Here is a 14,960-nt window from a genome sequence, read left to right on the forward strand (position 1 = left end):
GTCTATAGCAAGGAGTACCCTTTTATGGTGAAACGTCAGATGAGTTAATGGAGGGGTAGGTTTTTTATCTTGACCTGAATTTACTTTTTTTTAAGTAGGATGTTGCACTGGCCCTGGCCTGGTTATAAATCATAGGGTCCTCTGCACGTGCAGATCGAGGCACAATGGGATCTGGTGTATGATCCACCCAATTGCACCTCCTGCCATGCTACACAAGAAGCAAGGTCTTGTGACTGGGAGTCCCCTCAGCTGCTGTGCTTTTCCCAGTTGTGGAGACGCACCACACATCCCCACGGCTGGGAGATCACAGCAGCTGTAGTTTCCTAGTTGCAGGGGTGTGGGGCCCCTTGTAACTGGGATCCCTGTCTGCTAGGAGTTCCCATACTAGAGGGTGCACATACTCCTGTCTCCCTCCTCCTGTGCCGTGATGGGAGATCTGATCAGCTGATGGGCCTCCCCACCACAACAGCCCCTGGCCACATGTTTAATTAACGGCATGATGGGAAGCAGTTACAAAGTCATTTCACATGTTGTGGAATAACTTTGTAGCCTATTCCTCTTTTTATTCCACCATTAACTGAGTGAATGTGTGACCAGGGTGACCACTTTAAGGTACGATTTTAACTGGTTAATCATGCCTTAAGTATAATAGGTAGGTGTTGCCTTAGTGTAGAAACAAACATTGCATTTGTGCTACTATACATTTTTATGGCAGCATAAAGCCACAGCAAATACATGTCCAGATCTCTTGTGGCCACACTTGTGACTGTGACACAGTAGTAATAAAATTGTGCTGCTTTATTGTAGCAGATGTCTATTTACTTTTATGGCAGGTGAGCATGGGCAGCTGGAGTTGCATGCACTATTCCACCATACCAGGCAGGTCCTCCCTGAGACTTAAGAGGCCTGGTCCTGCACACTGTGGGAATTTCTGCACATATTTGGGCCCCAGGAATGCCTGCCCATCTTTCCCTGCTTCCAGAGATGTGTCTCTGGCAATCTCTGGAAGCCCTGGAGATTGCTGAGGGTGCATCTCTGCACGCAGGGAACATATTGCACTGTCCTGCAAGATCAATAGGTGACATTTCACTGAGTAAAGTGGATCAGCTGTGCCAAGACCTGTACCAGCACAACTGATTTACTGTCTCTGGCAATGTCTACTTCTACCCCTTGTGATGGGAGAGGTGAAGGGTTTCTCTCTCCCTCCCTCCCCCTATATTCACCTAAAATGTAAAGGTTTTACTATAATTTTGTTATCTGATCCAGACTGAGAGATCACTTGCTTTCTGGCTGTCAACCTAAAAATAACTGGTTTGTAGTTCTTTTATCATACATACTAGGGCAGCTGCAAGCAGCTTTATCAGTAGGTGGGCTTGGAGAAGTTTCTAAGGCTGGTGTGGTGGCCGGATTGAGGTTTGGGTTTTGCATTGTTCCCTTCCCTTCTATGGGACAGTTGTGTTCAAAGATGTTTTACAGGTGCGTTAATTCTTTTTATGGACTGATTTGCTTTTTGTTCCAGGTGCTTGGTTCACTTTTTTACTCCTACTATATCTTCGTGCGACTCTGCATCCCTCAGTTCAGGAACATAAGTCAGGAGCCCTTCAATCTGCGAGCGCTGGTCCTCTGTATCTTTAACTCTATTCTGCCAGGTGAGACAGATGTACGGAAGGCTATACAATAGCAAGAGGGATTCCAAGGTGGTGCTAGATTAACTGACTACAGGGATTTGTGGCAGAAGGGTGATCTTCCCCTGTCCCCCTCTCCATGAGAGAGGAAACTGGTCATTCCTGGGCAGGTGCAAAAGCAACACTTAGAGCAGCAAGTTAGTACTGGCTATTATATGAGCAAGGAAGGTCTTTTTTTTTCTCAGCATTGTGATATTACAATGGAGGACAAGAGAAATTTCAATCTGTTCAGTTTTTACATTTTAACACCTGAATTCCTTGTTCGGCATTGTTGTCCCTTTTGTGGGGTCAGGTGACATTATGATGGGACAGGAGGAACAAGAGCGTTGCTACTGTTCTAAAACCACATTTGGCTGTGATCAGGGCTAGGTGAAATAAACACAATATCATGAACTGATCCTGTTTTACACCCCTAGGTATATTGATTTACTTCCTGATTTTCTTTGCGTTCCTTCACTGTTGGCTTAATGCATTTGCGGAGATGTTGCGCTTTGCAGATCGAATGTTTTACCAGGTAAGAAGCAGGGAACACGGGTGGAGATGGGTCTTTCTTTCAGTATATGTAGATGCTGTCTGTTGGCCAAACCAAAATGAATTAGGAGCCAAGAATAAAATTATCTTCCCTTGATAAACTGAAGAACTTCAGAAGATTCTGCCACCCAAATCACCATAGCACTAGAAATGTTGTTAATGCTGTTTCTAGGGGGGTTCTTTCCCCTCTGGATCAGGATTGATGTACATGTGGCAGTGTGGGGAACTTTTTCGGGTTCCTAATATCTGCATATCCTGTGAGTGACATCAGCTGCTAGATGGCTCGTCATGAGCGCTCCATTTAAAATATATTTTATTCTACCATTGTGGGTCCAGAAAACTCCACCTAAAAAAAATTGTTGTACCTTTTGATGTGCATGTGCACGCACACACCTGTTCTCTTATGCTTTACCTGTTTCAGGATTGGTGGAATTCCACATCCTATGCAAACTACTACCGAACCTGGAATGTGGTAGTACATGACTGGCTGTATTACTACGCATACCGGGATATCCTTTGGGTAAGCAGCAAACAGATTTTGTTCCTCATCTTTTATTTTTTGAAACAATAAGTAATCTTTCCTAAAATGAGGAGGGAGTTGGTATAAGTAGAGTTGGTGCACGTTTTATTGGGAATGGTGATTAAAATGCCATAGCTGTAGTCTCCATCGTCTTAATGACACTATTATGGGGAGGTTTTCTGTAATTGTTTGTTAGCCAGGTTCCCTGCATATATGCAGAAATTGCCAAGGAGATGGGAGGCAGTGTGAACTGCAGCATAACAGTGGCAACTTTTTTTTTTTGAACTTTTTGAAGCTGTTTGAATGAATGGATATCCACTAGAAGCTCCTCTGTTTCTATACCTGTTGTCCGAGTTGATACCAGTTGATAAATGTGAAGATCTTTATTCCTTACCCTTCCCCCCCTGTTTTCCCACATTAGTTCAGAAGTCTTAAATTTAATCAAACACTGCTTCACTATACATTCAGGGAAGTGAATGACTGAATTATGCATGTGAGCAGTTCCACTAGTGCTATTTGTATGCACAGAGTGAAGGACTGAGGCTTATTAGTCCGATATGTAAATGTGAAAGCTAGCAACTGAAATTAATAGTTCTATAAACACAACTGTGTTCTGGTGGGACTAGTTTCTGAGTTTTGGCATACCTTTGCTTCATAATTCTTGAAAACACAAATCAAGAGGGAGGGAAGTAGGTAGGTGTGTGCCTGGATTTCATTTGTGTTTTCAAGAATTATGAATAAAATGCCACATTGTGTAGCAATAACATTGCATTTCAAATATAGCACTCCTATATGCACTTAGGGCAGACCCTAAGCAACTCATCAAAATGGTTATATTTGTATAGCAATTATTTGGCCTAAAACTAAAATACAACAAAATGTCTAATTCATAAGCTCTGCGCTGAATCCATCTCTTCTCTATTTCCTTGTACCAGTTATTTGGTAAGAAGTTCAAAGCAGCTGCTATGCTGTCTGTTTTTGCTATCTCTGCTGCTGTACATGAGTATGTCCTGGCCGTCTGCTTTGGTTACTTCTATCCAGTCCTCTTCTGCCTTTTCATGTGCTTTGGAAGTAAGTAATTAGGAGAAACTGATTGGGGGAAGTGGGTGGGGTACAATGTGTGGTGGGTTTGTGTTTTTGTTTTGTTCTTTTAAAAAGAAAAAAACACTACCGTAACTTTTGATGGCATTTAAAAATCACAGCTGGGATCAGGAGCTTACTGAGCCAATTTGTCTTAACTTGCAGAAATGCTCTTTTCCCAGAGATCACAATTGGAGGTTCAAATCCTGAAAGTACATGCATTTGAGTAGTTCTGTTAGCCAGTTCTGTGGTGTATTTGGACTGGGACTGGGGAAATGAGCAGCAGCAAAAGGAAGGTGTCTTAAATATGTTCCTGTACATATAAAACAATACAAAACAACAAATTTGTAATGAACTCGCCAGACTTCAGGCAGACTGGCACACTTCTGCCCAGGTAGTTAACACTGAGCTTTTAAAGTGATTTATGTAAAGTGGTAGTTGCTTTTTAGGGGTGGGGGAGAAGGTGGTTGTGTGACATTCACTGACCTATACCAGTGTAAGTGTCTTCCCTAAGGTGGAGGCTTTTCTTTCCATGCCACTGTTGTGGAAGCAGGGAAAAATGTATATGGTATTTGGGTGAAAAATCACTAATTGGTTTAAGAAGACTGGATCCTGCATCTGTGGAGGGGATTGTATTAGAAGGGACCTTATAGACCATCCAGCTTATTCTAGGAGAGAGGGCATAGCAAATGGGAGCCATGAAACATATACTTGTTCTATAACTTGCCATAAATTCAGCAGGAGCTAAGAAAGTCAGCCTGACTTCAAATTTTAATTGGAGGAAGACTGACTGGAAATACTGGCTTTCTGATGCATAGTACTAAGTTTTTATATATATATATATATATATATATATACACACACACACATACTGATTGGCATTCCTGATTACTTTCTCTTCCTCTTCCAGTGGTTTTCAACTTTGTTCTTAACGATCGTCGAAAAGGGCCCTTTTGGAATGTGATCATGTGGACATCTCTCTTCTTGGGTCAGGGAGTCATCATTTGCCTTTACAGTCAGGAGTGGTATGCACATCAGTACTGCTCCATAAAAAATGTGAGTAACCTTTTTGTGGTTTTGAGTAACTGGCTGCACATGATGAGAAAGGACAGACAGGCAGTCACTGGGGAAAATGACAGGTCATGAACTCTGGTAATGAGAAGTGGATGAACAATGTTCTAATTGTGTGGGAATTAACCAAAATGACCAAATCTCCAAGTGTGGATTAATAGACTGGAGAACTCAAATACAAACTTGGAGATTATGGAAGCAGTGATATTCAGGCCATTGAGAAATCGGAGAAAGCTTCTGCTTAAACTTTAGGTCTGATACTTGGTGCAGCTACGTGTGCCCCAGTGGCACTGTTGTAACTGCATCATCATTCGCTACTTCCTTTTGGAAGTACTAAATGATAGCGTGGTAACAGCCTGTACTGCGCATGTTTATTTTTAGCTGCTATGTCGCCATAGTAACACGCTATATCAAGTGTGTTGCTGCATGTAGATGTGCCCACTATTGGTCTTTCCAATGCTTACACATTGTTTGTATTCAGGATCCAAATTGTTCTTGTTTCTGGTTGTCAGTGTGTTTACTTCCCTAAACTGCGCACTTTAAGCCTGTTATAGTACCATGTGCTAGAACTGTAGTTCTAGGAAAGTGGTGTACTCAATCTCCAAAATGTGGAGAAATAAAAATCTACAGTAGCACTTGGGTTTCTAGGCAGTTTCATCACTCTAGGTTGTAATGGTGGTGGCAGAAGAGAGTTGAGAATTTAAAGTAATAACGTTTCTCAAGCTCTTCAGCATTGAAATTAGTCTTGATACTCTGCCTAGCCGCACGGGGCTTTGAAGAAGCACATAAACCTCTTTAGTGAGCCTTGGCCTAAAGTTTGTTCTAGGTGAGCTTGGACTTGACTCTGCTTCTTTATCCCCTGATTAATATATAATCTCTGTAGTTTATTTGCCTCTTTCTGGTAGTGGTGGCTCTGTTGGCTGAAGGTAACTTTGCATATAAAAATGCTCAGATTGTACATAAGTGCCTCCATTTAAGAATAAGTACAGGTAAATCTCTAGTGGTAACTGTAGGGTTGTTTCTGTTCACCTGGAAAAACTATATTTCCTCCCTTCCCCAACATCTGGTAAGCAGAGGTGAATATGTACTTTTTGATTTTTATAAGGGAAATGTCAAAAGAGGTTTTGATGCCTGAGCTAATAAAGTCCATGTCCATAGCTACATGCTTATGACTCCTACTACTTCATGTTTTATAGCCCACATTCCTGGACTATATGAAACCACGCTCCTGGACTTGTCGTCATGTTCAGATTTAAAACCATTACGCCTGGGCGCTCATCTTACCACCTACTGCTGAAGATCCGATGTGTGCATCTTTTTGGATTTGGATCAATAACATTCACAGCGAATGCTTTTCAAGGGAAATCGTGCCTCCTAATTACTGGAGAGAAGCTTTTTTTTGTTTCTTGGAACTCTACTGAGGCAGTCTAGTTGAATTGGACTGCAGCAGCCTTTGCAGGTTGCATTCATTGCACACAGTTCTACTCTGAGCCATTTTTCTGCCAGTCAAACATTAAGCTGAAGGTTTGAAGTCCACTGAAACCTAGCTCATCCCAGTAATACTTCATATTTTTGCCACACGTCTTCAAAGGTTCAGCTGTGGCCTCTAGCAGTCTTTTAGCCATTCCTTTTCATTTCTTTCCTCCTTCAGTAATTTTTCTCATCTACAGCATGTGTGGCTTATGCATGGGGTTTTGTTTTGTTTTTTGCTTTTCAGCCTTCTTGTTGCTATGGCACTGATAAGTGGCAGAGTAACAGGATGTTTGCACTGTTGTCATGGAAATAGCCAAAGTACTGGTAGATGGCTTTCTATCTTCTGTCTGGAACTACATTCCACAATGTCTGATAGCAAAGAGACTAAAAATGGGCTGAGGAAGTCTGGGGGGGGGGGGCAGAAATGGAAACTTTTAATGCTGAATGCTTTCTGTAGCTTCAGTGGAGGGTCACTTGTTGCTACTAGCTTTATAAAGAGATCAGCTATGCTCAAAGTAGGGTGCAGATGTGTGCACTTTTATAGACTTTTTTTTACCTTTTTTTGGTCTTTTGGAAGTTGGACTTCCTTCAATCAGTCTCTTATGATTCTGTGGTGGTTGTTGTTGTGATCTGAAGATCACATGGCTGAGGAGCAGTTGATTTCCTTGCAGCTTTACTCCCTATAATTCCTAGGCTAGTACGTTCACCTTTTTAAGTACACTTTTATAAACGAAAGAAAAAACAAGCTGCCAAATTTAAAATGAAAGCTTATTACTGTGCATATGCAGTTTCTACTCTGATACTTAAGCACTTTGAATATTAAGGAGGAGCTGTGACAATCCATTGATTTCAGTGGAACTCAGTATTGTTTTCCTTTATCAAAGCTCCATTGTGTAAGGTGCCCATTAGTTTTAGTCATTAGGCTGTATCTTGTCAGGATTAACTCCCTGACAGTTGAGAATAAAAGTTTGAGTCAAATCTTTTGCATGACTAGGAAATTGTCTCCCTTGGAATGTTGCATCAAAAGTATCTGGAGTTGAGGGAGCGAAGGGAGCTTTATGCTCTGTTTTTTGGGGAATGGAGAAGTCACCCACTTAAAAGAAATGTAACTGATTTGATGGAATTGTTCAAATATCATTCATTACAGCATTTACGTATAGATTTTTTTAAATCTAACATTCCTTTTTTTTTCCCCTGCCAAATAAGTGTCTGTCACCTGCAACGCAGAACTTAATTAAAGTGTATTATCGCTTCTCGGCCTCTTGAAGGCTCGGATTGAAAACATTATTACTACCGTTTGCTTGGCTCTTATTCTTTAAACCACCACTTAACTCTCTCTTTCATTTTAAGTGAAACATTTGGAGCCAGATACCATTTGTATACCTCTCATTGCAGGTGAGAGCTCTCTGGTAGAGTACCTTTTTAAAAATATCGTAACTTCCATTTTTATTGGAGTTTCTCATAGGTCTTCCCCTGATCTTCACATCTCCTTCCCGCTCTTGCCCAGTACAGGGTTTCTAGGCATCTATACCAGTACTGGCAACTGAGCTCTCAAGTAAGGGAAAACTATCAGAACTCTCCTGTTGACATCCCAGGTTGAAATGTATTTCACCAATGTCAACCGGCCTTCTGAGGTGCGTCTCCTGGGCTTTTCAGTGCCTGTCTAAGATTTTTAGTGAAAGGATTCTGTCAGGTAAAACTTGATGACAGTTTCAGACTTGATATATACCGAGTTCTTGAGTTTAATTTTTGGCCTAAAATGTTTTCATGGCTAATTCCGGTGGAAAATTAAAGTGTATGAATCCAGTCCATAAGAGCTCAATTTAGAAATGTTACTGGGTTCACTGGCTTTCTAGTTCAGCTTCTTACTTTAGTTAATCTTGAATAATTGTAATTAGAAATTGAGACTTTTTTTTAACCTCTTAGAAAAGTTGTAGTAAAGGAATTCTAAGAGGTGATGCCTTTTGTTTAACCTGACAGTCATTGTGGGTTTTTGTTGTGTTTTTTAATAGCTTTGTGATCAGGTGCACAATAGGATAGGATACGTGTCTGGTTATCACTGCATTGCACAAGGGTATGATTGGATTTAGGGGCCTGGCTTTCCTGAAGCCTGTTTCTGATGCTTGCTAATGTCTGTCAGTGTTCTCCAAAGGGGAGAGTCAGTTTGTTTTCTGTACCTATTAATGGAATTCCAGGTATTACCTTACTATGCCATTTGTGAAGGTTTCCCTAATACTGATTTAATACAGAATCTTGAAGTTTAACTGTGAGCAATAGCAATTAATGGATCAAAAGTTAAAAGAGCTCACAAGCAAAAGTTCTGAGTTCTGTAGGAGGGTATTTTTTTCTGGCTTTGGCCTCTACTTTTTGCTTGCTGCATTGCAGCCCTTTAACATTTCAAAGGCACCTGAAAACTCTCCCTTCAGGGCATCAAGTGATCAGACTGTGCATGTATTTAACAATGTTTTTCATTGCTTTCTTGACAGTGGGCTCAACCATTCCATTTGCAAGACTGCATTGGGAACCCACAACTCCTAGTGAAACACTTGCACATTGCTCTAACTGGGAGCTAAAAACTATACCTCATTGTGTGGATGGGGATGTGTGCTTGTATGGGCACAAATGCCTAACTAGCTGCTACAGGCTAACCACCTCCACTTGAGTTATTACTAGTGATACTGTAATACCCATCTTCAGTGCTGGCAAGTGTAAGGATGTAAAGCTTTCTTCATTGTCGCCTGAAAACCTTGGGAGCGCTGGCCAGTGCCACGGCAGTGTACGGCTAGGTGATGCCACAGAACCTCTCATTTAATTTGACCAGATATCCGTCCGGCTTTTTTGCCTATTATATTGTTTCTAGTTTATCCTCCAGGGAGGACTTTTTAAGTTTTATGGAGGATCTTCATACACAGACCTTTTTTTTTTTTTTTTTCTCTCTCTCTTCCCCCTCCCTTCTTAGGGAGTCCTCTGCTCTCTGGTTGCCTGGGGGAAGAGATCTTTTTTCAGAAACTACACCCACCCTGCCCCTCATCTCTAACGACTGGACTTCTTTTCTTCTCCCCTCTAAATAAGGATGATCTAAAAGAGCTGAAGTCCTACGACTGCGGAGGTGAAAGCCAGGCTCAGCCGGCCCGGGGTCGGGGCTGTTCTAGTTGTGAGGTGCACGGGGAGGGCTGGGGCGGGCCTGGCAGGCCACGTGCTGCGCTGTTGCACCGATCCAAATATATTTTGCTATGTACGGAAGCAGTTGCGTGTGTCTCGTTTCTTTCTGGCAGGCGGATGGGGGGGGGGCTAGTGCGCGGGCGCAGTCTACTTTGGCCCCTCCTTCCCCCCCAAAGGCTTGGGAGGGGGCCCTCGCGGCGCCGGGCGACCGGGGAAGTGCCTGCCGGACAACTGCAGCCAGGCAGCAGCTCCACTTGGGGGGCGGGGAACTGGGAGAGTGAAGAGCGGGTGCGGGAACAGGAGTGCTAACGGCCACTGCGACTGGGGAAGGGCGAGGGGTTGGGCTCTCCTGCTCCCGTGAGGCAGCATGAAGGTAGGCGGCCGCAAGGCAAGCTTCCGTTTCCGTGGCAACCAGCTCAACAGGAAGTGACCCCGGAAGGCCTTCTTGCGTCGGCCCCACCCCCGGACGCGGCTGTGCCAGCACCCTCTTCCACCTCCTCGGTCCGCCCCCCTGACGTACTGTTTAGCACTACGCGCCCCCCCTCGCCTTGTCCTTCCCGGTAGTCGCTGCTGCGCAGGCGCAAGGGTGCCTGCGGACCCAGGGCAGAAAAGGAGGGCGCGCAGCGGGAACCTGGTACCGCGGGGCGCTTGGTGGGGCTACTGCCCGGGGGGAGCCGGGCTGCGGGGTGGGGAGGCACTGCCAGCAAGTAACGAAAGAATGAAAGCGCCTCGAGTGGCGTCCGCGCACACGTCCGTAATACCTGCACACGCCACATTAAAGACTGGATGCGAAGGCACAAAGCAGCAGAGACGGGATTTGTTTGACACATTTGTGAAGCGAATTGTAATATCGTTCAGCAAAGTCCGGCCTAAGGCCTGTGATGTCATATGGGTCAATAATGCAACTGTCCTCGATAGTGCTCCGTTTCCCAAAAAAACTGCCCATACGTGCACATGTAGTGGCAAACGAACCACCTGTACAGGGGTGCCTGTTGTAGCTGTGTTGATCTAAGGACACAGGCAGACAACGTTCTTTGGGTAGATCAGATATCTTTTATTAGACCAACTCATAGTTGGAAAAATTCTTTGCAAGTTTTTAGGTGTTCGTACCTGAAAGCTTGCAAAGAGTCTTTCCAGTCCTTTTAGTTGGTCTAATAAAAGACATCAGATTTACCCATCCAAGGAAAGGCTGAGGGATCTGGGACTCTTCAGCCTAAAAAAGAGAAGGCTGAGAGGGGACCTGGTAGCAGCTGCACTAGGGGAGTAACTCAAGGGCTCAGTGAGCAACTTTACAAGGGTACATGAGGAGAAAACCCAGGAGTAAGGGTCACAAACTTGTGGAAGATAGATTCAGGTTCAACATTAGAAAAAACATCATAGGGTGTCCAGACTGTGGAATAAGCTCCTTCCAGGGGTGGTGTAGTTGCCTACCCTGGAAATCTTCAAGACAAGACTAGATGGTCAACTTGCTGGGGTCAGCTGACCCCAGTTGTCTTTCTTGCTTGGTGCAGGGTGGTAGACCTGATGATCTTCCAGGGTCCCTTCCGGCCTTACAATCAATGAAACTTTGTTTGCCTATGTACAGTGTGTGCACACATACACATGAATGTACACACTTTAGGACTGACTCATGCAGGCTGCTGTGTCCCCCCGGGGTGCCTCAAGAGCCTTTCGGGGTACTGTGGGTGCCACACAATGTTAGCACTGAGTTACAGCTACAAACGTGTTTTTCCAAGGTAAACCCAGGTATTTTGCCTAAGAATCCACAGTGTTAAACCATTCTGACCTGTTCCTGGTTTTCCAGAGTTCTTTGTAATAGAAAAGCTGCTCTATTTTTCTGGACTCCAAAGAAAGCGAGAAACCTAAGAGCTGGCCTTATCTAACGAGTGCCTCAAGGCTAAAAAAGGGTGAGAACCGCTACTCTTGAGAGGATGAAGTATTAAGTTTTACAAGATCATATATTTGGGCGTTTTGGGGTTTTTTTTTTAAAGTCTAATTGCATTAAATGTGAATGAAATGACTTATGACTGACTGCTTTGTTGTAAACGCAGCCCCCTTGATTTATGCATCAACTTTTGGATACAAACCCACTCGTTTTAGCAGGCATGTGAAATAAAGCAGCATGTTCCCTTTCTGTGTCTAGCCACTTTATATTCTCCATTAATAGGGGGTTTTTTGTGTGGTTTTTTGTTTAACAACCCTAAAAGGTGGCAGCCCCACAATATAGATCAATGATTCTCAACATTTTTAGTTTGAAGGCACCCTTCATTAGATGCAAGGCACTCCTTGGAAGGTACCAGCTCCTGAGCTTTCATTCTTTTTGACTACAGAAAAATAATAATGCTATTCTTCTGTTCTGAAGAAATCCAGTCAGAATCTTTTAACACTATGAATCCATGTTTGAAATCTCTTGTTTTATCTTGTGAATCATATTTGCAGACCTAACAGTGGTTTCATTTTTTTTGGCACCGTGTAGCACCGCTTACAGGATCCCAAGGCATGCCAGCATTCGGGTTGAGAATTACTGATACAGACATTTAGATTTTAACTTTACTTTCAGGTTATTTGAATTGAAAACCTCTTTGGCTAAATGAGCAGTAGCTATTTGCCATGTCCCACAATGAAGTACCAGTTCCGGGGCCATCCTCTGCATCAAAACCAGAGGGCAGAAAAACGAAAGGTATCTCATCTTTGGTACCTGTCAGTACGGAAAATACAGGTAAAGTTCAGCACAGATGTTACAATATAATTCCATGTGGAAATCATGACTTCTTTTTCTCTCTGTCTGTCCTGCCGTTTTGGGATTGTAGATGGTATCAGAGTACTTTTGTAGGAGACTTAGCACTATGTCATGTCTTTGTTTAATAGCTGTTCACAGATGTTTCAGACACCAGTTTTAAAACATCTACGGATTAAATTAATTAGATGCAATAAAGTCTGGCACAGTTTGTATCAGAATTTATTGCTCCCAAGTGCAGCATTTACATGTGCACCTGGGACAGTAGCATACTGAGCTGGGGCAGTGTAGCCCTGGCTGGCAGGGAGCCGGCGGGGAGGGGTCAGCCTGCCAGTCCAGAGCTGCTCCTGCCACGTGCTGCAGAGGGTCTGGCCGGGGCACGAGGGTGTTACAATGTGAGGTTAAGTGGCAGGCAGCCCCTCACTGTAACACTGTCATGCCCTAGCCAGCCCTGGTCAGTGCCTACATGAGTTGCAGCAAAGTAAATAACTCCCTCATAAAATAGTACTTCTTTTGGGCGGTGCTATCCTATGGCAGAATTGGTTTAATCTGACCTAGTAAACACTGTGTAGATGGTGATGCTTTACTGAGGAACTAATTGGAAAACTGGAGTAAGCATCTCATGTAGATGCACTTACTGACTAACTAGCAATTGTACAGTAGTTGAGTTACCCCCCCCCCCTTTTAAAATATATATACCATTTTTGCTATGTTGGGGTGGGGGTGGGGGGGTCACATGGCTGTTGCATTTGAATCTACTGTAGTTTAAATGTAATCCAGCACCTTGGGGCACCACCACAAGTGGTGAAGTTAGTAATTTTAATGCTTATCTAAAGGTTTGTATTAATACGTGCATAATGCAGTAGGACATATAAAATAACGATAAGTAGCAGCATGTGGATAGAATTTTTTCCCCTTTTTGCTGATGCTGAAACTTTCACTGAAAAGCCTGTCTCTATTTAGCAAGTAGTAGTGACAATAAAGAGACATCAGTATGTTGCAAGTGAGAGCACATTATCATGCTGTTTCCATGAGGTACTTCACTGATGTTCAACTAAAGATCCAGTCAGAATGGGGTCAGTTGACTGTACTGTTTTGAAAACCGTATTTTTTATCCCTAGCAATGTAGTGTTACCATCTATCGTAGGGTGCTTTCCTGCTGTTTTCCAGAGCTGAAGGACAAAACAAGGATGCTCGACTGTTTCAGGCTTCATTCTACTTCCCTCCAAAGTCACTTCATCCCTGAAGAGATCTTCCGTACGCTGACCTCTGCTGCTAGTACCGTCTATAACCCTGAATTCTTACAACCTTCCAAAAAAGGCAAAAGTGCAAAAGAGTTTAAGGTGTGTGCATTATTACCAGGAAGTGCATTTCCCCCTCCTATCGGACCTGATCAAAATTGTCCCTTTTAGATGTATCTTAGTACAATGTCCACATGTGCAATCAAGAGGTTGAATTCTTCAAGGTAACGCATGGCTTTATTAGACTAGCTGTCTTTGCTGTGTTTCTATTGGCAAGAAATGACATGGACTCACAAAATCATAATCTTGTTAACCAAATGATGTACTACTTTGTAATTACAACTGTTCTGATTAGATTGTAAGCAATATGGAGCAGGGGCTTTCGCTTTTTACTTGATTGTAAAATGCTCAACATACTTTGGGGATGGGACTATACAATATTAAACATTTATTTTGTGTGTTTTGGTTCTTGGTTCTATCTTGAGGCAGAAAGAACACACACAAATTGGCTAGACAGTTACTTTGATCGCTCCCACACCTTAAGAACTTTATTTTTTGTGCAATACTAGTATTAAAATACTAAATATTTTAAAGAAAAAGAGTTTAAAAATCAGTACTTTTAAAAAATAAACGTATTTAGAGTAAACCGTTGAAACCTTACATTAAGGCCTAAACTTATAATAATCTTTTAAATAAACAACACTATCAAGTCACTAAACTGAGGGCAGGTTGTGAAAAAGGCTAGCAGCATACTGGGCTGCATTAGTAGGAGTGTTGCCAGCAAATTGAGGGAAGTGATTATTCCTCTGTGTTTGGCACTGGTGAGGCCACATTTGGAGTACTGTCCAGTTTTGGGCCCTCCACTACAGAAATGATGTAGACAAATTGGGCAGACTATAGCGGAGGGCAACAAAAATTGTTAGGAGGCTGGGGCACTTGACTTAGAGGCTGAGGAGACTGGGCTTATTTAGTCTGGCGAAGAGAAGACGGAGGGGATTTGATAACAGCCTTTAATGACCCGAAGGGGAGTCCCAAAGAGGATGGAGCTAGACTGTTCTCCGTGGTGGCAGATGACAGAACAAGGAACAGTGGTTTCAAGTTATAGCCAGCTAAGTTTAGGTTGGATATTGGGAAAAACTTTCTCACTAGAAGGGTGGTAAAACACTGGGCTGGGTTACCTAGAGAAGTGGTTTGTTTACAGCTGAGAAACTGATTAAGTGCTGGAAATGCAGTAAAAGTTGTTTTCCTTTTCTGATATATAAATAAAATGTAAGCATGAGAGGCTGAGATCATCCAGTTCTAAAATTTAGAAGGACCTGATCCCCAGGAACAATGCATGGAATTTGCCAATTTTGGATAATTCTTTTCTTTCTAATAAATTAGTGTTAGATGCAGGCTGTTTTCATCAACTTCTTATCTATCCATATTTAACATAGGCTATGGACAGACATGCATGGGGT

At 42.9% G+C, this 14,960-nt stretch overlaps 2 protein-coding genes across 8 annotated transcripts in view; both read left to right on the forward strand.

The window, feature by feature from the left end:
- Window positions 1–7,615, forward strand: part of SOAT1 (sterol O-acyltransferase 1) — a 36,031-nt gene extending 28,416 nt beyond the window's left edge. For all 3 annotated transcript variants that reach the window (XM_019530914.1, XM_019530916.1, XM_019530915.1), the window contains exons 12-17: window positions 1,520–1,649; window positions 2,102–2,199; window positions 2,638–2,736; window positions 3,672–3,807; window positions 4,727–4,872; window positions 6,084–7,615. In XM_019530914.1, coding sequence (XP_019386459.1) covers window positions 1,520–1,649; window positions 2,102–2,199; window positions 2,638–2,736; window positions 3,672–3,807; window positions 4,727–4,872; window positions 6,084–6,143 — 669 coding nt within the window. In that variant the 3' untranslated portion in view covers window positions 6,144–7,615. The remainder of the gene's footprint in view (window positions 1–1,519; window positions 1,650–2,101; window positions 2,200–2,637; window positions 2,737–3,671; window positions 3,808–4,726; window positions 4,873–6,083) is intronic.
- Window positions 7,616–11,004: 3,389 nt separating this feature from the next.
- The window catches only part of AXDND1 (axonemal dynein light chain domain containing 1), a 33,425-nt gene continuing 29,469 nt past the window's right edge, over window positions 11,005–14,960 (forward strand). For all 5 annotated transcript variants that reach the window (XM_019530917.1, XM_019530919.1, XM_019530918.1 and 2 more), the window contains exons 1-2: window positions 11,005–12,241; window positions 13,430–13,602. In XM_019530917.1, the coding sequence (XP_019386462.1) occupies window positions 12,133–12,241; window positions 13,430–13,602 (282 nt within the window). In that variant the 5' untranslated portion in view covers window positions 11,005–12,132. The remainder of the gene's footprint in view (window positions 12,242–13,429; window positions 13,603–14,960) is intronic.

This window comes from Crocodylus porosus, unplaced genomic scaffold, assembly GCF_001723895.1.
Source record: "Crocodylus porosus isolate Cpor-Errol unplaced genomic scaffold, CroPor_comp1, whole genome shotgun sequence".
Taxonomy (NCBI): Eukaryota; Metazoa; Chordata; order Crocodylia; family Crocodylidae; genus Crocodylus; species Crocodylus porosus.